The following is a 27,207-nucleotide window of genomic DNA, read 5'->3' on the forward strand; positions in this document are numbered from 1 at the left end:
CCTTGGAAGTCCAGTGGTTAATACTCCATCTTTTAATGCAGGGCATTCAGGTTCATCCCTGGTTTGGGGAACCTAAGATCCCACAAGTAGCAGAGAGTGACCAAAAAAAAAAAAAAGGGTATATGACTGCCTGAGACTTCTACTAAGTGGAACAGTCCTCAGAGTTTTATAAGAAACTATCTCCTGGGTTATAATCCTTAGGTTGGCTTAAATAAAATTCTCTTATCTTCACTATTCGATTCACTGTTAATTTTTCATCAACAGCATAAAACAGGGCTGTTAAAGTTGCCTGGAATGAATTATGGTAGACACTGACACAGGGAACCAAATATTTGTCCTTGAGAGAGAGGCTGTCATGAGTTATTTAGGGGAAGGGTCCATTTAAGTATCTTGACTTTCTGAACCACTGGGCAAATGTTCTGGATGCCTGCATTAAGGCAGTAAGTAGTGAAAAGTTCAGATTCCTGCCTAAACCCCAGTTCTTCAGTGGCCTCCAGGCTCCAGTTTATAGCGCTCCCTTAGTAATACTGACTCCATTTTATTTTTCCTTTCACACCTGTCTTGTCCTGTCCTGGCTCCCGAACTTTGGGGGTAGCCCTGAACAGGGTGCACTGAAAGGAACTGAGTGGCACTTTTATGTTCGGGAAAGTGAAAGTGAAGTGAAGTCGCTCAGTCGTGTCCGACTCTTTGCGACCCCACGGACTGTAGCCTACCAGGCTCCTCTGTCCATGGGATTTTCCAGGCAAGAGTACTGGAGTGGATTGCCATTTCCTTCTCCAGGGGATCTTCCCGACCCAGGAAGTGAACCGAGGTCTCCCGCATTGTAGACGGACGCTTTACCATCTGAGCCACCAGGGAAGTCAGGAAAAGGGGACTGCAACCTGTGAAGTGATGCTGTGTCCGGCTGGCCAAGGGTAGATTCGGCTCGGAGTTCACCGGCGCCGCCAAGTCTCCTGGAACATAATAAGCCAGGCAGTAAAGGGCTGAAGCCGACTACCCGTACTTCCGCCCTGCTTGGCCACGTGGCCTCCAGCCGGCCTGTCCCTCACAATCTAGTCCTTCACCAGTTGTCAATCAAGGCCCGGCAGGGGGTGCTTCCAGAGGCACATCCAATCAGGGACGGGGGTGGGCACGCTCGCCGACGTGATGACGTCGCTGTCCGCTGCGAGGGCGTCCCATCGCACCTACCTCGCGGGAAACTTGGTGTCCGCTTGCTGTCGCTCTGACCTGCCTGAGCCATTGGGCTGCAGGGCCACGGAGAGAGCCACCTGAATGCGCGGGGAGGGACTGAAATGGTGAGTGCATGGAGCTGGCGCTGAGACTGGCTGGGGCTGGTTCGAACTGGCCGGACGGTAGTCTCCACCGTCCACCTCGTTTCGCGTGCCGGCCTCCTATCCGGTCCTCGCGGGGCTCCCGGGTCCCAATTCGGGTCTCCGGCCCCCGACCGCGATGTGGGGTCTCGTGAGTTCCGACCGGGTCCTTGGCCTGTTGGATGTCTGGCTGAGGACGAGGCAACGTCCGGAGCGGGTGGTCGGGTTCTGGGGTCCTTCCCGGGACCTGACAGATGAACTCAAGTCCACAGTTGGTCGGAGAGACTCTATTGCAAATGCTGTTGCCGGAGCGCCGAGGCTCGGATCTCAGAGATGTGCCAGCCGCCAACCACACGGAAAAGTACTTTTCTGTGTGAGGAAGGCTCATTGACAGAATCAGAGGTCCTGTGGTCAGGGCATCCTCGGCCCAGTTCAAGGCGGGCTTGTTCTACCGCTCAGTGATCCTCAGTTTGGGAGTTGTAGGGGAAAGTGACCCAGAGTCAGGGGCATTTGGGAAGAGAAGCTTGGAGTAAAGTTTGGGTAAAAAAATGGAAGTTGATTTTTAAAATAACAATTACTTACTAGGAAAAATGGATTTATTGGGGAACAACAAAAAATTGCAATTAGGGACAGACGAGGTATAGCAAAAGCTATAAACAAGTCCAACAAACTTATGTATTGGGGAGAAAGGAGGGAATTGGGAGGGGTTGTGTTGGTGTAATAAAATCCATGGAGAAAATGGAAAATTCAATTTTTCTCATGGCTAGTTGCTGGGGTAGCCAGTGTCTTGAGAAGATGCAGTGTATGTACATGTTTTTCTGTTGGGTGCTGTAATTGATGATTCTTTCTTGTTTTCCATTTTTCTCTTCAAATCTGCAATCCACAGTTCTTCCTCTAATTGATGTCAAGTGGTACTGGGTGAGACTCTTCCTTCTGGCTCCACCCTTGATTCTTTTTAGGTAGTTTTCACTTTCTTAATTTTCACATGGGCCGTTGAGAACACTTGGTCAAGACTGTGGCACTGAAACAACCCAAACCTTTTAACAAGAGACTTTTATTCCAGTGAGTTATTCCAGAGGGAGAAGGGTCTGTTCCACCAGACACAGGGGGCCCTCTGCAGGAGGGAGGACCTGTGACCCTAAGATCTGCAAGTGTCTCAAGAGCTGGGCAAGGAGAGTTTTCCTTTTACAGAGAGGAGTGACCAGAACCAGGAAGGGCCAGGTGTGGTGCTTGGATGGTAGATCCCTGAGGCCAGCCTGTCGTTAGGGATCTGTGTGCTGGCTGGCATGAGCAGGCCAAAGTTCAGGGGGAAGTCAAGGGGCTGAACCAAAGTTTGGCCAACAAGCACTTGTTCTGCGTGGTCACTGGGGCAGGCAGGTCCCCTAATCACAATAAGGCGGAAATGGGGCTTTGGGGTTGGGGGGCAGTATCTCGCCTTGCCCTAAATAAACAAAGGGTCTCCGTGTGAGTCTTTTCTGAATCAAGTGAGGCAGTTTCTTGCAGCTTCCCATTTTCCAGAACACCAAAGTGTGAGGGGTCCTTTCACCTTCCATACGTGTTTCCAGGAGCACAGAGCTCACAGAGGGTTCAGCATTGTCCCCTGACATGGGGGAGCAGCCTCCTCTGGTCCAGCTCAGCATGAATAACTTCCCTTCCTCCAGCTTCCGGTTTCAGCAGGTATAAAATACTGAATTCTGCTTGCCTGGCTTCTCCTCAGTGAGGGTGGTAACATCTCAGGTCTCTGCTCTTTCTTGAAGGCTCGGGTTGTCCTGGGTCTTTGGGACTTAACCAGAGATGCCTCTGGGGAGAAGGGAATGTTCTGTCTTCCATTAGAATTGCCGGAAATGCAGTGTGAAGTGGGTGGAGATGTGAATGAAAAAAATTATTAGGAATCTTAGCAACTCTTCCATGAAGGGTGTCTGGTGCTGGTCCACTTCCTGTTATTAGTCAGTTAGCAGACACAGAAATTCTGGGAACAGTGACCTGTGCTATGGAGACTTGCTCACTTCTTTTTAGATGAGTCACAGCTTGTTGTTACGAGGAGTTAGTGAACGGATCCCTGTCTTCTCAAAGGGATGAGCAGTAACCAGTATCTCGAACCAGAAACTTGCCCTAAAATTTCCCTCCCCTGCGTTATCCAGGAACACAGGAGGAAGCAGCAATTTTGCAGATCCTCATTCACACACGGAGATGGGGCATCATGTCTCCTGTAAATGACCCAAAGCCAGTGCATCCCCTGGGGTTGGGGACAAGCTGAGCCTGGGAACGAGGGGAAGGAAGGTGCCCTTCCGCACATGGGTGGCCTCAGACCATAGAACCGCCACAGAAGGAGCTGTTAGTGGCAGGAGGGTGGGGGAGGGGATCTACCTGCAGAAGTGCTCGCGGGGGTGATGTGTCCCCTAAGGCTGGCTGTTTCCTGACCTTTGCTTTGGGCCTCATCCAGGGAGTTGGTGGAGTGTGAGGTGTGCGCCCTGAGTGAGTGTGAAGTGTGAGTGACATGGTGAAGTCTCCTTAGGTTCAGCTGCTGCTGAGAGGGTGGATGAACTTGAGCGTTTCCTCCTGGTGAAAATTGAAGCTCAGAGGAGGGGCCTTTTTTTACCACCGTGGGGAAGCTCAGTCCCTCCCCCTGCCCTGGGGCACCCCTTCGCCCCCAGTTCACACAGCTTTGACCTTCTGACTTGGGGTCTCCTGTGCACCATGGGCATGTGCATCAGGCTGCTGATCTGAGCGGCTCACGCTTGGCTGCTCTTCCCTTTTATTTCCTTGATGAGTCTTCTGCCCTGTGGCTCAGTGTACAAGTGTGTAAGATATTTTTCTTCCATTACGTGAAGGTGTAGGGTTTTGTTTTTTCAGATACACTTACTTATGTGTGTGTACAGTTTTCTAAAGAATTATTTACTTATTTTGGAGCTGTGCTGGGTCTTCATTGCTGCGTTTGGGCTTTCTCCAGTTGCAGTGAGCAGAGGCTTCTCTTGTGGTTCCCAGGCTCTAGAGTGCAGACTCAGTTGTTGTGGCTCACGGGTGTAGTTGCCCCTCGGCTTGTGGGATCTTCCCAGACCAGGGATCAAACCCATGTCCCCTTCATTGGCAAGTGGATTCTTAACCTCTGGACCACCAAGGCAAGTCCTTTAAATCTATTGTTAATTTCCTATTGTGTCCTCTTTTTCTTTCTTTCTGGGACTCCAGTGATACTAATGTTTTGTGTTTGTCCCATGGGTCTCTTTATTTATTTTTTGTCTATTTTCTCTCTGTTGTTCAGATTGTTGTTGTTGTTCAGGCGCTCAGTCACGTCCGACTCTTTATGACCCCATGGACTGCAACACACCAGGGTTCCCTGTCCTTCACCATCTCCCGGAGTTTGCTCAATCTCACGACTATTGAGTAGGTGATGCCATCCAACCATCTCATCCTCTGTCATCCCCTTCTCCTCCTGCCTTCAATCTTTCCCAGCATCAGGGTCTTTTCCAGTGAGTCAACTCTTTGCATGAGGTGGCCAAAGTATTGGAGTTTCAGCTTTAGCATCAGTCCTTCCAATGGATATTCAGATTTGATTTCCTTTAGGATTGGCTGGTTTCATCTCCTTGCAGCCCAAGGGGACTCTCAGAAGCCTTCTCCAACGCCACAGTTCAAAAGCATCTGTTCTTTGGTGCTCAACCTTCTTTATGGTCCAACTCACATCTGTACATGACTACTGGGAAAACCTTAGCTTTGACTAGAAGGACTTTTGTTGGCAAAGTAATGTCTCTGCTTTTTAATATACTGTATAGGTTTGTTGTAGCTTTTCTTCCAAGGAGCAAGGGTCTTTTAATTTTGTGGTGGCAGTCACCATCTGCAGTGATTTTGGAGCCCAAGAAAATAAAGTCTGTCACTGTTTCTATTGTTTTCCCATCTATTTGCTATGAAGAGATGGGACCAGATGCCATGATCTTAGTTTTTTGAATATTAAGTTTTAGGTCAGCTTTTTCACTCTCCTCTTTCATCTTCATCAAGGGGCTCTTTAGTTCCTCTTCACTTCCTGCCGTAAGGGTGGTGTCATCTGCATATCTGAAGTTATTGATATTTCTCCCGGCAATCTTGATTCCAGCTTGTGCTTCTTGCAGCCCGACACTTGGTGTGATGTACTCTGTATGTAAGTTAAATAAAAGGGTGACAATACACAGCTTTTGACATACTCCTTTCCCAATTTTGAACCAGTCTATTGTTCCATGTCTGGTTCTGTTGCTTCTTGACCTGCATACAGATTTCTCAGGAGGCAGGTAAGGTGGTCTGGTATTCCCTAACCCTTAAGAATTTTCCAGTTTGTTGTGATCCACCCAATCAAAGGCTTTGGTGTAGTCAGTGAAACAGAAGTAGATGTGTTTTTGGAACTCTCTTGTTTTTCTATGATCCAGCGGATATTGGCAATTTGATCTCTGGTTCCTCTGCCTTTTTTCTAAATCCAGCTTATATATCTGCAGGTTCTTGGTTCACATACTGTTGAAGCCAGCCTAGCTTAAAGGATTTTGAGCATGACCTTGCTAGCTTGTGAAATGAGTACAACTGTGCAGTATTTTGAACATTCTTTGGCATTCCCTCCTTTGGGATTGGAATGAAAACTGACCTTCTCCAGTCCTGTGGCCCCTATTGAGTTTTCCGAATATGCTGGCATATTGAGTTCAGCACTCTAACAGCATTATCTTTTAGGGTTTGAAATAGCTCACCTGGAATTCCATCACCTCCACTAGCTTTGTTTGTAGTGATGCTTTCTAAGGCCCACCTGACTTTGCATTCCAGGATGTCTGGCTCTAGGTGAGTAATCACACCATTGTGATTATCCGGGTCATTAAGATCTTTTTTGTATAGTTCTTCTGTGTATTCTTGGCTCCTCTTCTTCTTAATATCTTCTGCTTCTGTTAGGTCTGTACCATTTCTGTCCTTAATGGTGCCCATCTTTGCATGAAATGTTCTTTGGTATCTCTGTTTTTCTTGAAGAGATATCTAGTCTTTCCCATTCTTTTGTTTTCCTCTGTTTCTTTGCATTGTTCACTTAGGAAGACTTTCTCCTTGCTATTCTTTGGTACTCTGCATTCAGATGGGTATATCTTTTCTTTTCTTCTTTGCCTTTCACTTCTCTTTTCTCAGCTATTTGTAAGGCCTCCTAAGACAACCATGCTGCCTCTTTGCCTTTCTTTTTCTTGGGGATGGCTTTGATCACTGCGTCCAGTACAGTGTTATCCATAGTTCTTCGGGCACTCTATCAGATTTAATCCCTTAAATCAGGTTGGTTAAATTCTGATGTCCTACCTTCAAGTTGATTGATTCTTTTCTCTATCATATTCATGCTGTATTTTAAACCGTCCAGTTTTTTAGTTCAGTTACTGTATTTCAGTTCTAAGTTTTCCATTTGGTTCTTCTTTGTAGCTTTTATTTCTTTGCTGAGACTTTCAATTTTTTATTTGTTTCAAGTGTGTTTGTAATTACTCATTGAAGTATTTTCTATAGCTTTAAAATCCTTGCCAGATAATTCCCTGTGTAATTTTGGTGTTGGTGTCTGTTGGTTGTCTCTGAGGTGTAGGTTTTTATTCATTGGTTGATTGATAGCACCTCCCAGCAGTCAGCCCCCTGGATGACGATTGTCCTGATCTTTTTTTATTCTTTGCAGCTTTGCAGTGTACCTCATCACCAGCAGTGTTTTATTTGGTTTTGCTTCTGCTGCATTTGTAGTAAGTGAAGGTGACCAGTTCCACACCAGTAGCAGCATACAGAAGGCTTCTCTGTGGTTCTCAGTCCGTCTGTTTCAAACGTCATGTCAAAAGGAGGGCTCCCCCAGTTAACTCCTCCATCCAGTCCTCGTGGGGCTTGGGTTGTCTCACATTTTAAAAAAAAATTTATTTGGCAGCTCATAGGGTCTTCAGTTGCAGCATGTGAACTCCTAGTTGCAGTACGTGGGACCTAGTTCCCTGACCAGGGATCAAACCCAGGTCCCCTGCATTGGGAGCATGGAGTCTTAGCCACTACACCACCAGGCAAGTCCCTCACATTTATTTTTGATTTGTCAGCAGTGGTGTTATTCTCCTTTTTGTCTCCCAACTCTAAGTGCAAGGTATAAATATTTTATATCTAAGAGAAAAATTGTGGGATTGTAGATTATGGATAAGTTAGAAATACTAGGAAGTGTAGAGGGGGGACTGGAGTTGAGTGTTTATTCCATGCCATTTCTAGCACTTGGAGAATCCAGCTTAATTTTGTTCCTCTTTTGTGTCCATTTGTGTGAAATGGGGTCTGCTTGTGATTGTAAATTGGTTTTTACTGATAACCATTGGTGGTGAGCATTTCTTTCACTGGGTAATTCATCTTCTGTGAAGTAGTTTCCTCACCTTGAACTCATTTGTATGTCTACTGATTTCTTATGTCTTATTTATATACTGTGGACATTCATCTTTTTTTCATTTCTAGGTATGGCAAATATGTTTTCCTAGATTGTGAGTTATCATTTCTCTCAATTTTTTACTTTTTAAAATTCATTGTTGGGACTTCCCTGGTGGTCAAGTGGCTAAGACTCTGAGCTCCCAATGCAGGCGAGCCAGGTTCTATCCCTGGTCAGGGAACTAGACTCCACATGCCCCAGCTAAGACCCAACACAGCCAAATAAATAAATAAAAAGAAATACTTAAAAAATAAATAAAATTCATTGTTAATTGGAGAATAATTGCTTTACAATGTTGTGTTGCTTTCTGCCTTACAAGAAAGTGAATCAGCCATAAATATACATATATTCCCTCCCTCTTGAGCCTCCCTCCCACCCCCACCCCAATTCTGGGTAATTCTTAACTTTAATAGACTTGGATTGAATTTATCCATCTCTTCCTTTGTAGCTTACTCTTTTTTCCATATATAAGAAAACTCATCCTACACTCAAGTGTTTCCCTGTAGTGTCTCATAGAGTGTCCTGCTTTCTTCTTTCACAGTTAAGTCCACAGTGAATTGGTTATTGTACATGTAGTTATAAGAGAAAAGATTTCTTACTCCCCTGGAGATAGCCAGAGGCTGCTGCCCCATGTGTCAGTAGCCCCTCCCAGCAGCACGTGCCCTGGCATAGATCCTTCTGTGCATTGTGATTTTTTCCATAGGTGTATCTAGCCGTCCCTCTGTTAACGCCATCCTGTCATAATCACTGTAGTTTAAAACATTTCAATGAACATTAGGAAGCATCCCACCACCTTACTCCATAGAAAATCTTGGTTGTTTTTAGAAATTCGTCTTTTATTTCAGTTTTTAGAAGTGGTTTTTAAGTCAAACAAAGCAGAACAAACCAACCCTAAAAGAAACCTTGTTGTGCACTGGAATGGTACTTTCATAAAATTCTTAAATGTTTGGGAGAAGGTGACATCATGGTCTCTTCTGTGGATATGGCTCACCTCTCCATTTCTTTCTTTTTACTATTGTCATTAAACGTTTTGGAATTTATCCACTAAAACATTTTTACAGACATAATTGAGAAAGAAAACTAGAATTAGTAACAATCAGTTTTTACTTTTAATTTAAAAAAAATGTTTTTTTCCTGTGGCATGAGTCTAGCCCTGTTGTTTTGGGTTATTACCCCAGTGCCCTTTTGACTGTCTCTAACCTTCTACCCATTACACTGCCAGTGGTAGCCCTGATGCAGTCCTGGGTGGAGTAAGGAGGGGGCCAAATGAAACAGAGATGTGAGGAAGGCAGGGGTGTCTGGGCTGGGTGGCATTGAGAGAATGGGCTGGATGGCTCATGCTGGGACTCTCACTCATTTGGGGAGCTCATGGGGCAGTGGGGAGGGCTGCCTGGGATGGAGGAGCCAAGTAGGGCACATAGATGTGGGGGGAACACTTGGGCTGAGGGCCAGATGACAGCCTTCTGCTCCTGGGACACACACACACTCAGACACCACTCTCAGAAGAACACTTTGACACACATAGCAATACGCTTCTTCACCTGGACCCTGCCCCCAGCTCCCTGTCTCTCACCCTGCTCTCCTTTTCTATCCCACTTATCCAGCATCTTTCAGGATTTGAAATAGCTCAACTGGAATTTCATCACCTCCACTAGCTTTGTTAGTAGTGATGCTTTCTAAGGCCCACTTCACTTCACATTTCAGGATGTCTGGCTCTAGATGAGTGATCACACCATCGTGATTATCTGGGTCGTGAAGATCTTTTTTGTACAGTTCTTCTGTGTATTCTTGCTACCTCTTAATATCTTCTGCTTCTGTTAGGTCCATACCATTTCTGTCCTTTATTGAGCCCATCTTTGCATGAAATGTTCCCTTGGTATCTCTAATTTTCTTGGAGAGATCTCTAGTCTTTCCCATTCTGTTGTTTTCCTCTATTTCTTTGCATTGATCACTGAAGAAGGTGATAGAATTCCAGTTGAGCTATTTCAAATCCTGAAAGATGATGCTGTGAAAGTGCTGCACTCAATATGCCAGCAAGTTTGGAAAACTCAGCAGTGGCCAAAGGACTGGAAAAGGTCCGTTTTCATTCCAATCCCAAAGAAAGGCAATGCCAAAGAATGCTCAAATTACTGCACAGTTGCACTCATCTCACACGCTAGCAAAGTAATGTTCAAAATTCTTCAAGCCAGGCTTTAGCAATACGTGAACCGAGAACTTCCTGATGTTCAAGCTGGTTTTAGAAAAGGCAGAGGAACTAGAGATCAAATTGCCGACATCTGCTGGATCATGGAAAAAGCAAGAGAGTTCCAGAAAAACATCTATTTGTGCTTTATTGACTATGCCAAAGCCTTTGACTGTGTGGATCACAATAAACTGTGGAAAATTCTGAAAGAGATGGGAATACCAGACCACCTGACCTGCCTCCTGAGAAATCTGTATGCAGGTCAGGAAGCAACAGTTAGAACTGGACATGGAACAACAGACTGGTTCCAGATAGAAAAAGGAGTACATCAAGGCTGTATATTGTCACCCTGCTTATTTAACTTATATGCAGAGTACATCATGAGAAACGCTGGACTGGAAGAAACACAAGCTGGAATCCAAATTGCCGGGAGAAATCTCAATAACCTCAGATATGCAGATGACACCACCCTTATGGCAGAAAGTGAAGAGGAACTAAAAAGCCTCTTGATGAAAGTGAAAGAGGAGAGTGAAAAAGTTGGCTTAAAGCTCAACATTCAGAAAATGAAGATCATGGCATCCGGTCCCATCACTTCATGGGAAATAGATGGGGAAGCAGTGGAAACAGTGTCAGACTTTATTTTTGGGGGCTCCAAAATCACTGCAGATGGTGACTGCAGCCATGAAATTAAAAGATGCTTACTCCTTGGAAGAAAAGTTATGACCAACCTAAGATAGCATATTCAAAAGCAGACACATTACTTTGCCGACTAAGGTCCGTCTTGTCAAGGCTATGCTTTTTCCAGTAGTCATGTATGGATGTGAGAGCTGGACTGTGAAGAAGGCTGAGCGCTGAAGAATTGATGCTTTTGAACTGTGGTGTTGGAGAATACTCTTGAGAGACCCTTGGACTGCAAGGAGATCCAACCAGTCCATTCTGAAGGAGATCAGCCCTGGAATTTCTTTGGAAGGAATGATGTTAAAGCTGAAACTCCAGTACTTTGGTCACCTCATGCGGAGAGTTGACTCATTGGAAAAGACTCTGATTCTGGGAGGGATTGGGGCAGGAGAAGAAGGGGACGACAGAGGATGAGATGGCTGGATGGCATCACGGACTCGATGAACGTGAGTCTGAGTGGACTCCGGGAGTTTGTGATGGACAGGGAGGCCTGGCGTGCTGCAATTCATGGGGTCACAAAGAGTCGGACATGACTGAGCGACTGAACTATCCAGCATAGCCAGATAACATTTATAGTGTTGTTTATGGTCTGTTGTCCTGCTGGAAGGCAAGCTCCAGGAAGGCAGGGTGGTTGGCCTGCCTTGTCCACTGCTATGTGTCCACCTCCTTAGGCTTAAGTGCTCAGTAGGTAAGAACCTGGTGGCTCAGGTGGTAAAGAATCTGTTTGCAATGCAGGAGAATTAGGTTTGATTCCTGGGTCAGGAAGATTCCTTGGAGAAAGGAATGGCAACCTGCTCCAGTATTCTTGCCTGGAAAATTCCATGGGCAGGGGAGTCTGGCGGGCTACAGTCCATGGAGTTGCAAAGAATCGAACACCACTGAGCACAGATGCACGCAGATAAGAACTGAGCGAACAAGTGATCCCTGCAAATCACAGTCAGGTGTGTGCCACCTGGTGCCTACGCAAACATGCCCAGTGGCCCACAATACTGCCACAGATGTTCTCAGACATTGATGTTCTCAGTCACATGCATGCAGGCGCTTGCTCACCCCCAGACCGACATATCCATGCAACACAGAGGTACACGGGACCTTGCTCCCACTCACAGGTTCTTTCAGATTCACGCCCAACTGTCCAGGTTCCGAGGCTTGTCCTCCTGCAGACACACACCAACATGTCCCTCCTCCCCACCCTCTCAGCTTTTAAAAGTTGATTATATTTTTTAAAGATCTGTTTAAACATTTACATTTCATCTGCTTGTTTTGCTTGATCAAAATGCATTGAGATTTGTTTTTATGAGTTTGCAGTCTGCAATATGGTACTGCCAGTGGGCATCTGTGAGTTCTGATAATGTTTTTAAAGTTCATTGATTATTTTTTGCTACGGATCAGTACTTCCTTCCTCTTGTTGCCAGTAATATTCCATTGTGAGTTTAGACTGAATTTGTTTATCCAAGTCAGTTGATGGCCTTCTGAGTTGTTCGCATGTTTTAGCTGTCACAACTCGTGTGTGTGTGTGTGTGTCTGTGTGTATTCGTTTCTGTGTTGCTGTTTTACTTTCACCTCTCTTGGGTAGATAGATAGCTAGAGTGGAATTGCTGTTATATGGTGCTGTGTTAATAATCTTCAGGATTTGCTGGACAGTTTTCCAAAGTGGCTTCACTATTTTACCTTCTCTCCAGCAGTGGTTGAGGGTTCCAAGTTCCTCACATTCTTGCCAACACTTGCTTGTCTGTCTTACAGCTCTCCTGGTGGGTATGAAGAAGTATCTGTGGTTTTTATTTGCATTTCCTTGATGACTGTTGTCCCCCTTTTTTTTTCCCTTTGGCCACACCTCACAGCTTGCGGGATCTTAGTTTCCTGACTAGGGAGCCAACTGAGCAATCAGGCAGGGAAAGCGCTGAGTCCTAACCCCAGGACCGCTAGCAGACTCCCTAATATTCCACATTTTCAGGAGTTTGATTAGCAAACCCCAATTGCAGCCCAAGGTGAGGTAGCCTTGTCTTTGTAGCTGATATAGTGAGAATTTTATCATTTAGATTTCCAGAATATATCTTTGATTAAAATTCTAATTTATAAAAATGATCATTTGCTTTGTATTTCAGAGGTGTGGTGTCAGCCTATATTGTCCTAAAGATAATAATTAGGTGGGGTTTTTTTCTCTCTCTGTTCAAGTTACCTTCGACTCTGTTGCCATCAGATCTTCTGCAGCTCTTCTTTGTGGGGCATCTTCCTTGTACTCTGGGCACTTGGTTATTTATCCAAGAGACCCTGCTGGCTCGACCAATCCCTCAGGAGCCAGGCCTCCCCTTAACCTGTCATTAACTCCACGGTTTTCCCAGGCCCTGGACCCTGACCTGTGTCTGCGCCCTTGGTGTCCACTTGATCTTGATAGAGAGTTGTGTGTATGTTTCTGTCAGATATGAGGGGACCAGACCAGGCTTTTCATATGCTGTTTCAGTCAAAGTGAAAGTTGTTCAGATGCAGCAGTCCTAGAAAATCTGTGTCTACAACCTCCTGACAGTATGCTCCCATTCTTGGAGAATCAAGAAAATGACTTACAAGCAGGCCACATATCCATTTCCAAGTCATCTGAATGATGATTTCATTTTCAGTACTTGTCCAGCCTCATGATCTGCTCTGTTTCATTAAAAACAGTTCTTTTTTTATTATATGTTTATCAGTTATTGCTGTTACACTTTGCTTCAGTGTCCAGCACTCACCATCACTGAGGAACCTGCATTAGATTTGCTGGCATGTGATCATTTCCTGCAAGAGTGTGAGCTCAGGAGTCCTAGGAACTGAGTCCAGTTCCTGCCTGTTGGCCTCCCCATCCTTCCACACTCGGGGGTGAAGGAGGAGCCTTGCTGACACAGAGCATGTGGCTGTTTCAGGACTCAGTGGTCTTTGAAGACGTGGCTGTGAACTTCACCCTGGAGGAGTGGGAACTGTTGGACCCTGCTCAGAGGAAGCTCTACAGAGACGTGATGCTGGAGACCTGCAGGAACCTGGCTACTGTGGGTGAGGACGGCTTCCTTCCTGCACTAAGTCTTTAGCAAACAGTTACTTCTTACAATGTCCTTTCTTACAAGTGATGAGGATGGGAACATTTTGAAAAAAATGGCAAACATGGTCCCCACCTTTTTAGAACCTACCTAGAATAGATGGCTTTTCCATGACAGTGTTACTATACTGAATTGATTTTTATTACTCTTGATCAGAATCCTGAGGCTCCCTAATTTCACAGCTGTGAGCATGGTCTCCATTGTCACCTTGGGGCAGTGAAAGCAGCATAATGGTTTTCACCCTGTGAAAGTTATCCTGTGATCAGTACACACTTGAGATGATCTTGCTGCAGTTAAACCTACACTTAACCTGTCCTCCACCCTCCCCATGAGGAGCATTCTCTAGGAGCATTTTGGCAGCTGTACTCTGTCCCACCTCCCCGGGGCAGCTGGGTCCATGGACTTCATCCAGGGCCTCTGTACCTGCGATCACCAGGGACCACACCTGCTCAGGAGGAGCATGTTCTGGGTCAGGGAGGGATATTTGGATGTACCCGTTAGGAGCACAACTCAGGTCTCTGAGAAGGTGATAGGTGTCATTAACTTGGCTTCCCTCTTGGAGTTTTCATCCATTCTTGTCCACTTGAAGTCTTTTTGGAGCTCCTCTGACAAAGGGATCATTTGGGAAAGTGCGTTTTGCCCAGTTCCTTTCTACTTTACTTCTGTGAGGTACTTATTAGTGAAGAGACTGCCATTTTGACTCATTTTCCCTATGATGGCCATCACTCTCTCCTTGGGTTCAGTGTATATATTAATATAGCTTACAGAACTCAGAAACACGCTTCTTACTAGATCACAGGTTCATTATTAAAGGATATAATTGAGGAACAGCTAGATGTAAGAAATGCATCTAGATTAGAAAAGGAGTTTCCGTGCTTCTCCAGGTGCCAGTCTCACCACATCTCTATGTGTTCACCAACCCAGAAGCTCTCCAAACCTCTTTTTCATGCCTTCATTACATAAGCCTGGTTGATGAAGTCACCGGCCATTGCCAGTTGATTTGATCTCTAGCTGCTCCCCCACCCCCAGAGGTTTTGGAGCTGCTGGGGGATATGGGTGGGACTGAAAGTTTCAACCCTTTAATCACATGGTTGTCTTTATTGGCAATTAGTCCTATACTCAAGTTATTTGCAATAGTTTCTTTCATCAATATAAACTCAATTGGGATGGAAAAGGCTTGTTATGAATCATGGGAAACCTATTTCACCTTTCTGATCCTGAAGCATTTTCTGGAAATGAGCACAAGAGACTACATATTATTCTGTTGCTTTTATTGCTCAGGAAATTCCAAGGGTTTTGAGATCCCTGAGCAGGAAACTGTGGATAAGGACCCAGTTTGAGAAGTACATGTTGGTCATCTCAGTGACCAAATATATGTGTGTGTGTGTGTGTCTGATAGATCACAATATCACACATCGCCTTTCTTCCTTTATAAAATTATTTTATGTTTTTGAATGAGTCTATGGAGAGAAATCTAGATATGATCTCTCTTTCCTTTCCCCCACCATTTCTTTCTCAATGATTTAATTATGCTTCCAATTATTGCAGGTTCTTGCCCTCAAGTTAAGGTCAGTGTATCAAGTCCTCAGTGGGATGTTTTGGAGACTGAACTATGCATTGAACGGGAAGTTGTAAGATTCACAAGAAATGATTCTAGATCTGTTTTGGGAGAAAACTTGGCGTTTCATAACCTACAAGATCAACATCTAACTCAGGAGAGGCGTGTGAGGTGAGTGGCACTCCCACAGGGAGAAGGGGGATGAGGGATCTCAGCAGAGTGTTAGACTCATGTGATGGTAAAGAAAGGTGTAAACTTAGCTAAACAATTGTAAAGTTAGCTAATAAACAATTGTGTACTCAGAAATTTTACAAACAATACTTTTATAAGTGTGCTATAGATACTGAGCATCAGAAACTTAATTCAGTAGGAAACAATGATTAGAAAACCTCATGTAAAGAACACTGAAAGTTATGGCTCTCTTTGAGCCCTCAGCCAGAGCATTAACCTTTGTTGCACGTTGTCACATTGCAGAGAGTGCTGAAAACATGTCCATTCATTGAAAATCACAATATATAGTCAAAATAATAATGAATAACCATATCATTAATCCCTAATAATTCACTTTCTGTTTTGACCAGAAACCATTTGGTGGAAAGTCTCTGTGAAGGTAAAGATCATCAATCTCTAAAAACGCCGAACAGGATTATAGATCTTACTGTGCATGAGAGTTATCAGACTAAAATTCAGCCTCATCAATGCATTACATGTGGAAAAGCCTTCACGGATCATTCTTTCAAGAAGAATCAGCAAAAATCTCACATTGGGCCAAAACCTTATACATGTGAGGAATGTGGACAAACCTGCAGCTGTGTTTTGTGCCTCAGCCCTGCTGGGGAAACAGACTTTATAGAGAAACCTGATAAATGTCAAGATGCTGGGAGAGCATCTAAGAGATGCATGAAGAGTCACAGTAGTAAACAATCTTTAGACTGTAAAAAATCTGGAAAAGCTGTCACTTTTCAGGGACATAAGAGAGGTCAGTATGGCCAGAAAATCTATGTGTGTGATGTGTGTGGGAAATCTTTCAGTTATTATTGCCAACTTAAACGGCACGTGAGAACTCACACTGGAGAGAAACCCTATAAGTGCAAAGAATGTGGGAAAGCTTTTACTGGCATCTCACACTTCCGAGAACATGTCCGAATGCACACTGGAGAGAAGCCCTATGAGTGTAAGCAGTGTGGCAAGGCTTTCAGCTGGTGTACTTACCTTCGGGAACACATGCGAACACACAGTGGAGAAAAGCCCTATGAATGTAAGCAGTGTGGCAAAGCTTTCCCCTATCTCAAATCCTTGCAAGGGCATGTGAGGATACATACAGGAGAGAAGCCTTATGTGTGTAATGATTGTGGGAAATCCTACAGTTGTCCTAAGTACTTCAGAAAACACGTGAAAACACACAGTGGAGTAAAACCGTATGAATGTACAGAATGCAGGAAAGCATTCATCACTTCCTCATCCCTTCGAGAACACATGAAAACACACAGTGAAGAGAAGCCTTATCAGTGCCAGCAGTGTGGGAAAGCCTTCAGGTATCCGAGATCTTTGCAAGGACACATGATAACTCACAGTGAAGAGAAACCGTACGAATGTCAGCAGTGTGAAAAAGCCTACAGGTGTCTCATATCCCTGCAGAGACACATGAAGATGCACACTGGTGAAAAATTCTGAATACGAAGACTGGTGGGAAAGACTTCTCCCTTAAAACCTTATAAATGAAGCAGTCAAGGGGGAGAGACATTATGAATGGAAAGAATGCAGGGAAAGCCTTCAGCACTTTGTTTATTTTGTACTTGAAAACTCAGGGTTGGATGAATTTTTTTAATGGAAATAAATATAGTTTTTCCTTATAAGTGCCTCATCCTGAATAGGGATCCCAGTGTGTTAATTTCTAGTTCATGTTGCTGATCTGAACACTTAAGATGGTAATCATCTCTCTATGTTCCCATCATCTTTACTACTTGTGTTTTGTTACCTTGGACATTAAATAGACAATTATATACTACATGTCTCAGTGTCATTACAATGCCTTTTGAACCCAGAGTGAAAGTGTGTGTGTGTGTTTCATGTGGTATCAGTTTAGATGAAAATATTTTTGATCTTTACTTTGCCAGATGTTCATAGTATGTGATCATAATATTGTTGAAAAGTCTTTTCTCATCCACTGTTATAGATACTGGAATTTCCTGACTCAGTATTTACCTTCCGCTGGAGTCTTTATACTGAAAGGTATATCTTCCATGTTTCTTTTTTGCTAGTGGATACTGTATCTGTGTTCCTCACAGTAGTCAGTAATTTTGGAAGTTCTTGAAAGACCTTCTGTCTTGCCTGGTAATGTTTGTAATTTGGCCTCTGCTCATTGTCCTTCACCTTGGTTAGAAATTGGACACAAAACACTGAGTTAAGAAGAATGACTTGTTGGCAGGGAGATGAAAGCTGCTGTCTAGATGATTCTACTGAACTGTGTTGTCATCTTGGGTAAGGTGGGAAACTGTATATCCAGAGTCCTTCTGTTAGCGATTGTGAGTTAAAGTTCTTGAGAAGAGGAAGATGCATGAAATCTGGAGCTGGAGTGAGGAAGCCATGGTTCTCAGCTCTTCTGTACCCTCAGGAGACAGAGCTGCAGGGCAGCCTGGTGGCCTGAGCTCCAGCACTGCTTTCTCACTTCTGGCTCTGCCTGTGTGGAACAGCCTGAGTCAGACACATGTTTGATGTTAGTTACCTGCTGGGCAGTAGTGTGGACTGTGCTCAGCAGTGTGGACAAGGCCCCTCACCGTGGGTCCTCTTTGGTTTTCAGGTTCACACAGTTCCCTGCATGTTCCTGTGGCTCTTTGGGGTCCACCAGGCCACTTCTTCAGGCTTCCGAAGATCCCTCAGTAATTTTCTCATATCATGTGGCCCTCTTCATGTCCAAGGATTCTTCTAATTACATGATTTCTGTGGGAAGCATCTTGTTCCTCTAATAGGGGATGTTTCCTTCCTCCACCATGGCAGATGTAATACAGCAGCCACAGATGTGGGAAACCTCTTCCCTGGCTGCATTGTTGAGAGGCTGTAATGACACTGCATTTGTTGTTTCGAATACTTCCATAATTGAGATAAGCACTTTTGCATATATTTAGCCCCTGTAAACATCTTCTCTTATAGCTGGCTGCTCTAAATTATAAACCTACTATGTTTAATAGTTTTACATTTTTATATGAACTCTGCTATTTTCTGTTGTCAGATGTTTTCTTCATGTGTATCTGGCTGAGAAACTGACTCACTAGTTTTAGCCATGTCTCAATTTGAAACAAATGAAAAGGGGAATTTATTCCCAATTATAGATTGAGACTGGTTTGACCTGGGCCCCTTTGCTGCAGTGCTTTCAGCTCAACAGACAGCTCCCTGGAACAACAGGATACAGAGAAACTATATGGGAAACTAAAAATAACTGCACATATGAGCAGTTGGGGCAAATTACCAACAAGATACAAAATGAACAAAAACCCAGCTGCCACTTCTGAGGTGTTGGGGTCAAAAGCAAGGTCCTATGCATGATCCCTCCCCAGCACCCACAGGGGGAGAGACCCACTAAGCCACTCTTAGGGCTGACCCCTAAGAGTGACCCACCCTGACCCCTTTTAAGGGACCAGCACACCACCCCTCCAAGATCCAGCAAGGGCACCTGTTACTTGTTTTCACTCCCTGCTTCTGCAGCTGGAGTGCCAGTAATTCAGTCTCTTGCCTGAATTCTTCATCTGGCCTAGCAACTTCTGTTGAAGAGTCCAAGGACCTGAATCAGTAACAAAAATAAAAACATTGAGAAAATTGAATAAAATATGGTCAGAAAGAAAATGGTTAAATATGGCACATACAAAGCAAATGTCAGCAACTAATTACATATTCAAGTATAAACTGGTTCTCCACCAGGAGTAATTCTGCCCCTGGGGGGATGGGGGGGACTTTGGTGGTGTCTATTGTCACCCTGCTTATTTAACTTATATGCAGAGTACATCATGAGAAATGCTGGACTGGAAGAAACAAGCTGGAATCAAGATTGCCGGGAGAAATATCAATAACCTCAGATAGGCAGATGACACCACCCTTACGGCAGAAAGTGAAGAGGAACTAAAAAGCCTGTTGATGAAAGAGGAGAGTGAAAAAGTTGGCTTAAAGCTCAACATTCAGAAAATGAAGATCATGGCATCCGGTCCCATCACTTCATGGGAAATAGATGGGGAAACAGTAGAAACAGTGTCAGACTTTATTTTTGGGGGCTCCAAAATCACTGCAGATGGTGACTGCAGCCATGAAATTAAAAGACGCTTACTCCTTGGAAGGAAAGTTATGACCAACCTAGATACCATATTGAAAAGCAGAGACATTACTTTGCTGACTAAGGTCCATCTAGTCAAGGCTATGGTTTTTCCTGTGGTCATGTATGGATGTGAGAGTTGGACTGAAAAAGGCTGAATGCCGAAGAATTGATGCTTTTGAACTGTGGTGTTGGAGAAGACTCTTGAGTCCCTTGGACTGCAAGGAGATCCAACCAGTCCATTGTGAAGGAGATCAGTCCTGGGATTTCTTTGGAAGGAATGATGCTAAAGGTGAAACTCCAGTACTTTGGCCACCTCGTGCTAAGAGTTTACTCATTGGAAAAGACTCTGATGCTAGGAGAGATTGGGGGCAGGAGGAGAAGGGGACGACAGAGGATGAGATGGCTGGATGGCATCACTGAGTCAATGGACGTGAGTCTGAGTGAACTCCGGGAGTTGGTGATGGACAGGGAGGCCTGGCGTGCTGCGATTCATGGGGTCGCAAAGAGTCAGACAGGACTGAGCGACTGAACTGAACTGAGAGACAGTTTTGAACATCATGACTGACTGGGGAGGGGCTGCTACTGGAGCGTGCCTAGGGGCTGGGATTGCTGCTCCACACCCTACAGTGCACAGGACATTCCCACCAAAAAGCCATCTGGTACCAAATGTTGAATCTAAGAAACCCTGTTGTATAAAAACTGAATCTTAAAAATAACATTGCAAATACTTCCTTGGCAGTCCAGTGGTTAAGACTCCCCACTTACAGCACTTCCAGTGCAGGGGCATGGGTTTGATAACCTGGTCCAGGAACTAAGATCCCACATCCCCCATGTTGCAGATGAATTTAAAAAATAACATTGCAGGAAGAGTGGGGGAGGGGAAACCTGGAAGTAAATATGCACAATAGGACTGTTAACAGCAGTTTTTCAACACATTTAAAAAGAAATCCTATGTACACACAGACTACAAGACAACATGTCAAATTAGAAATGGCTACCTCTAGGCAGGGAGGAGGAGGAATTATCTGTACTGTTTTACAAATGCATGTGACAAATATGGCTGAAAGATAAAATGTGTAATACTTCTCTACACTTCTTTGAGTTGTCTCATTAAAAAGCAAATATGTAAATGGTGATTCATTGAGATTAAAGAATTACTTTGGATCTGAAATAAAATCATTTCTCTTTGAAAATTCACAATAATAAGGGGACTCTCCTGGCAGTCCAACTCCACCCTTCCACTGCAGGTGGCACAAGCTCGATCGCTGGTATGGGAAATAAGATCCCACGTGCTGTCGGGTGTGACCACAGAAGAAAATAATATGATACCTAATAAATATCTGGGGTTTTTCTAGCGGGTTAATGGTAAAGAATCCGCTTGCCAACACAGGAGATCTGGATTCCATCCCTGGCTTGGGAAGATGCCCTGGAGAAGGAAATGGCAACCCACTCCAGTAGTCTTGCCTGGAGTATCCCGTGGAGAGAGGAGTCTGGCGGGCTACAGTCCAAGAGGTCTCAAAGGAGAGGGACACGACTTACTGACTAAACAATGAATGTCTGCTCCACATCATGCATTACTTAAACAGGGTCTCTTGGTATCTGCTGTATTAAGCACTGGGGATAATTCTGAGTGGTAAGTGCAGCCCCATTCAGTATAGGGTGTTAAGAAGCACCCCTGGCTTCCACCCACTAGATGCCAGTAACCCCACCCTACCTGTCATGTGGGAGAAAATGTCTCCAGATAGTGTCAAGCCTGATGGGACAAAATTGCCCCAGGGATGAGAAGTCACTGATCTAGACCATTCATTTGATACTAGTCTTTTCTCTCAAATCCATGGTCAAAACTGCTGTCCTGCTACCTGCACTTAAGGGGGGGTCTAAGACTTTAGTGATATTTAACTTCTATGCAGAGTACATCATGAGAAATGCTGGGCTGGAAGAAACACAAGCTGGAATCAAGATTGCTGGATGAAATATCAATAACCTCAGATATGCAGATGACACCACCCTTATGGCAGAAAGTGAAGAGGAACTAAAAAGCCTCTTGATGAGAGTGAAAGAGAGGAGTGAAAAAGTTGGCTTAAAGCTCAACATTCAGAAAACGAAGATCATGGCATCTGGTCCCATCACTTCATGGGAAATAGATGGGGGAACAGTGGAAACAGTGTCAGACTTTATTTTGGGGGGCTCCAAAATCACTGCAGATGGTGACTGCAGCCATGAAATTAAAAGACGCTTACTCCTTGGAAGGAAAGTTATGACCAACCTAGATAGCATATTCAAAAGCAGAGACATGAGTTTGCCAAAAAAAATCCGTCTAGTCAAGGCTATGGTTTTTCCAGTGGTCAGGTATGGATGTGAGAGATGGACTGTGAAGAAAGCTGAGCGCCGAAGAATTGATGCTTTTGAACTGTGGTATTGGAGAAGACTCTTGAGAGTCCCTTGGACTGCAAGGAGATCCAACCAGTCCATTCTAAAAGAGATCAGCCCTGGGTGTTCTTTGGAAGGAATGATGCTAAAGGTGAAACTCCAGTACTTTGGCCACCTCATGCAAAGAGTTGACTCATTGGAAAAGACTCCTGATGCTGGGAGGGATTGGGGGCAGGAGGAGAAGGGGATGACATAGGATGAGATGGCTGGATGGCATCACCGACTCGATGGACGTGAGTTTGAGTGAACTCGGAGAGATGGTGATGGGCAGGGAGGCGTGGCGTGCTGCGATTCATGAGGTCGCAAAGAGTCGGACACGATTGAGCAACTGAACTGAACTGAAGACTTTAGTATGAGGATGACCACCACGATGACGAACTGACCCTATATAACACTTTACTGAGTACTTCCTAAATGCTGGTACTGTTATGTACGCTCGACATATTCCAACTACAGGCATCTTATCTTTGTGGTTCCCAAGGAAATAGGACCTGAGTCCACGATGCCCTCCAGAGCCGAAGTTAACACATTTGCACGTGGCCTGCTTTGCTCTGAGCCAATGGAAACTACGCTGTATCTGCCTCTCATCTACACGCACACCTCCAAAACCCTAAAGTGGGTCTGATCCGGGTCCTACAGAGGGTCAAACAGTCTCGCGCCCCCAACAAAAGCCACGGGAGTTCACTCCCGTGCCACCAGCCTCCAACTGACTGGCAATTCGAACTTCTAACAGTTCTGCCCTTTGAACTGTGTCCCGCCCTTTGATGCATTCCCGGCGCCGCCTGCCATTCCTCCAGACTCGGCCGGAGCAGACACAGGGCCAGCCTTGAGGTGGAGACAGGAAAATCCTCCCTCAGAGGAGGCAGCCTGGCGGGTGAAATTAAACGCAGCGCCGCCGCCGCCGACTCCCAGAACACCGCTCCTGCTTCCGGCTCCGGGGCTGCTGGTAGCGGAAAAAAGGGCAGGCCCAAGGCTTGGGATTGGTGGAGCCTCTAGGATGGCCGGGCCAACCGTATCCTCCAATCGCCGAGCAGAGAAACTTGACTTGTGGGCAGTTCCTGACTGAGCTGTCATCTCAAATCACAGCTCACTGGGACGCGATAAGGGCCCAGTGCCCGGCCTCGCCCCTCTCCTGCACTGTGGGCGTGGTTATTACCGGAAAGGTGCCGGGCATCTGGCATTATCCCTGAGCGCACTGGTTACACTGATAAGCAATGGCCACTAACAAAAGCAATAACTGTGTATTTCTCCGAACACTTTCTTCATGCTAACACACCCCTATAGAAACATTCCCATTGTTGGAATGTTTCTTCCCCGAAAATCTATTTCTTCCAGACATGGGGTCATATTTTATTTGTTTCTCTACGTTTTACTTTTGTTAATAACAACGTTGGTTGTAATAGGCCATCGTGGTCAGTGGATGGCAACCTAGCTCGTGTTTTCACATTTGTGGCTATTTTGTCTTTTGTACTGGGTGTACGCCGGAAAACAACAAAGCGTGTGGATTCCTAAAAAAAAAAAAAAAAGTGCTTGGAGAAGGAAATGGCAACCCACTCCAGTATTCTTGCCTGGAAAAGTCCATGAACAGAGGAGCCTGGAGGGCTGCAGTCCATGGGGTTATATGACTGAGTACACGGGCATGAGGGTGGAGGGAGATGAGCTGGTAGCAATAAACTGGTAGAACTAAAAAAAAAGTTTTTTTAAAATTGCCCATTAAGCATTTCTGTATTCCAATCTCTGTTCTCTGCATAGGGGAAGAAGAGTAAACAAAGAAAAAAATCCTTGCCCTCATCCTTCTTAGATTCCAGTGGGGAGGGGCAAAAAAATTAACCATATTGCTAAACAGCATATATATAATAGATATATCTCAGTGTCGACAGGAGAGTGGCAGTGAGCACTTGTCTCTTCTGCCTCCCCAGACCCTGCACAGATCTTTGATTCTCATCGCACACAAAGAAGCCTCTACTCTGCCCTAACCACCCCTTCTGAGGACCCAACCCTAGCCTTGTTCCATGTTCTAGGCAGAATGCTTCTGGTACTGGAGGGCTGCCAGAATGACTGAGGTGAGGCTGGGATAGGCCTGGGGACTCTATGGGTAGTTCCTAGCTGTAAGCTTGTCATCTCAGGCACTTAGAGAACCTCAGATATGTGGTGAATGGTGGCCAGTACATTCTGTGGTTGGTTCAATTTACATTAAATTAACAAGCCCCCAAGTCTCCCTCCCACCACACAAGAAAAGTAAATTAACAAGCTCAATTTTGGAAGAATTGGAAATTCTTAAAGGTCTTCCTTTTAAGAGCATATCAGTCTATTCAGAAACAATAACTTCATCATAATATAGCATATACATGTCAGTTCAGAGTGAATCATGGACCTGAATGTAATAGACAAAACTCTTAAACATCTAGAAATATAGGAGACATCTTTATGACTTTGGGTTAGGCAAATATTTCTTAGGTAGGATACAAAATGTGGCATACCTGCAAAACGGGAGACCTGGGTTCGATCCCCTGGAAAGGGGAATGGCAACCCATTCCAGTATTCTTGCCTGGAGAATCCCGTGGATGGAGGAGCCTGGCAGGCTACAGTCCATGGGGTCGCAGAGTCAGAGACAGAGCAACTTCACTTTATACGAATATTTTCAATGGAGAAAAACTGTGACCACAAGAGGGCGCCCTTTCACTAGCAAAACCTCGAAGTACTTTAGGATGAAAGCCTGTTATCCAACCAAATTGGGTCTGCTTAGCTGCTGGCAGTAAAGCCAATTTACTGACCCAGGTTATAATAAAAGAAAGGGCATCATTTATTGCAGGCACCAAGCAAGGCGTCCAGGCAACTAGTGCTGAAAGACCTGAACTCACTCCCCAACGATTTTCAGGGAAATATTTTCGGAGACAGGATGAGAGGGGATTTGTGGATATGTGTGATCATCTGGTGGACATTCTTCTGATTGGTTGGTGATGTAATCAGGAGTCAATATCATCAGCCTTCTGATTCCAGCCAATCTGGATTCTACCCACTTGTGAGTAGCAAGCAGTTAACTTCTTCCACCTGGTAGGGGTTTCAGTCTGAGCAAAACAACTCAAAGGACCTGCCTTAGAATAATAACTATAGCCTTTGAGGAACTTGACTCTTTTTTTTTAAGTCCTTGACTTTGTTTAATGACTAAATCGTTGTTATTTTGTCTTGCTTGACTGTTTTCCTTTCTTTCTGCATTCTCTCACTTCTCTGATTGAATTTATTCTTGGAATTCAAGGAAACTCTAGGAGGTTAAAGGTTTTTTGTTTTGTTTTTTAACAAGAGGCAGGTGGAGGACCTGGGTGGGGAGTGCAGTTGTCCTGGAAGTGTCCCCTCGGGTCCTGCTCTGTTCCAGAAGCACAGAATATACCTCCTGAGTTAAGGGGGGAAATATGCATAATTTTTATATATGTATGTATATATACATAGGCTTCTGAGGTGGCGCTAGAGGTAAAGACCTGCCTGCAATACAGGAGATCTGGGTTCGATCCTTGGATTGGGAAGATCCCCTGGAGAAAAGAATGGCAACCCCTTCCAGTATTTGTGCCTGGAGAATCCCATGGACAGAGGAGCCTAACAGGCAACAGTCTGTGGGGTCCCAAGAGACAGACACGACTGAGCAACTAACACACACATATATACACAGAGAAAATGATAAAGCAAAAGGGGCAAGCTATTAACATTGGGGAAAGTGGGTGAAGGGAATATTCAGAGTTCTTCATCTGATCCTGTAACTTTTTCATAAGCTTGAAATTATACCAAAATAAAAAGTTACCAAGTTATGCCCTAGTTCATACTAGAAAGCATAGATAGCCAACCAGTGATCAAAGAACATAAGTGATAAATTTTAATTGAGACCATTAGCTTTCATTCATTTTCCTGTATCTCTGGTTTGATTGCTGTGTTTTCCAAGAATATAACTGGTGATATAATCTCTTTAAGGAATTTTATTTTTTAAAGATTTATTTTATTTTTGGCTGTGCTGGGTCTTCGTTGCTGCTAGTACGCGGGCTTACTATAGTTGCAGGGGGCAGGGGCTACTCTCTAGTTGTGGTGCACAGGCTTCTCGTTGCAGTGGTGTCTCCTGCTGCGGAGCACGGGCTCTAGGGGTTCAGGTTTCAGTAGTTGCAGCCCATGGGCTCAGTAGCTGTGGTTAGGGGGCTCTACAGCGCAGACTTAGTTGCTCTTAGTTGTGGTGCACAGGCTTAGTTGCTGTGGGATCCTCCTGCACCAGGGGTCAAACCACTGTTCTTGCATTACAAGACAGATTCTTAACCACAGGACCACCAGGGAAGCCCCCTTTAAGGAATTTTATAATAGCTTACTTGCGTTGAAAACAGTGGGTCCCAGATGAAGCTGCTACCCCAAGTCACGTGAAAGCTTTTCTTTTTCATCCCAAATTTTCTTCTCATGTTTATTTCCATAAAGGATAAATTGACACACAGATTGGGTCAGTGATGGGGGACATTCTCCAACATCACGTGGAATTGTCATGTCCCTCACTGAGAACTCCTGGAGAACACAGGCTCTTGCAATGGGATGACCAGACCAGCTGCATCAGCCCCACCCCCACCCCTGGTCTGGCTAGAAGTGCAGATTCTCCAGCTCTACACCAGAACTTCTCACCAGAATCTTCAATGCTAGAGGCGAGCCATCTGTGTTTTAACAACTCTCCCTGGTGAAAAAAGAGAATCACTGACTCAAAGATATGAAGGTAAGTACTCTAAGAAAAGAAAAATAACACAACAGATTCCAAGGAACCCCACTGAGGACCCAGTAGAAGATGCTCATTTGTCATTTGAGATCTTTGGGTTCTCTTTGTTTTATTTTGTGTGTATATTTAATTGAAATCTGGTTAATTTACAATATTATATCAATGTCAGGTTACAGCATCATGCGTGATTTAGTGTTATTGCAGACAACACACCATTAAAAGTTATTACAGAAGAATGGATTTATTTCCTATTTAGAAGCAATGCATCAGCGTACTTCTTTGTGGAACTTTTTTTTTTAAGTATCCTAGATGCTAAATAATAGAAAGATGGATAAACAAATGAACTGAAGGGTCAGGGGTCCACCCACCACAAGGACCCAGACCCATTTGACTCTGTGATTCTGGTGTCCAGCGTCAGAAGATGGGCAGAAATGAGCTTCAACATCAAGGCTGGAGCTGGACAGCCTGGCGGCTGATGAGGACAAGCTGGCATCTGGCCACCAGGAGACTCTTTCTGAGAAGAACAAAATTCCTGCCACCAGG

At 44.7% G+C, this 27,207-nt stretch overlaps 1 protein-coding gene across 1 annotated transcript; it reads left to right on the forward strand.

Moving 5' to 3' along the window:
• LOC102180305 (zinc finger protein 77) lies at nt 787-17,204 on the forward strand. Its single transcript, XM_013965315.2, has 4 exons — nt 787-1,295; nt 13,471-13,597; nt 15,190-15,370; nt 15,781-17,204. The coding sequence occupies exons 1-4, from the start codon at nt 1,293-1,295 to the stop codon at nt 16,871-16,873; spliced, it is 1,404 nt and encodes a 467-aa protein (XP_013820769.2). The 5' UTR covers nt 787-1,292; the 3' UTR covers nt 16,874-17,204.

This window comes from Capra hircus, chromosome 7, assembly GCF_001704415.2.
Source record: "Capra hircus breed San Clemente chromosome 7, ASM170441v1, whole genome shotgun sequence".
Taxonomy (NCBI): domain Eukaryota; kingdom Metazoa; phylum Chordata; class Mammalia; order Artiodactyla; family Bovidae; genus Capra; species Capra hircus.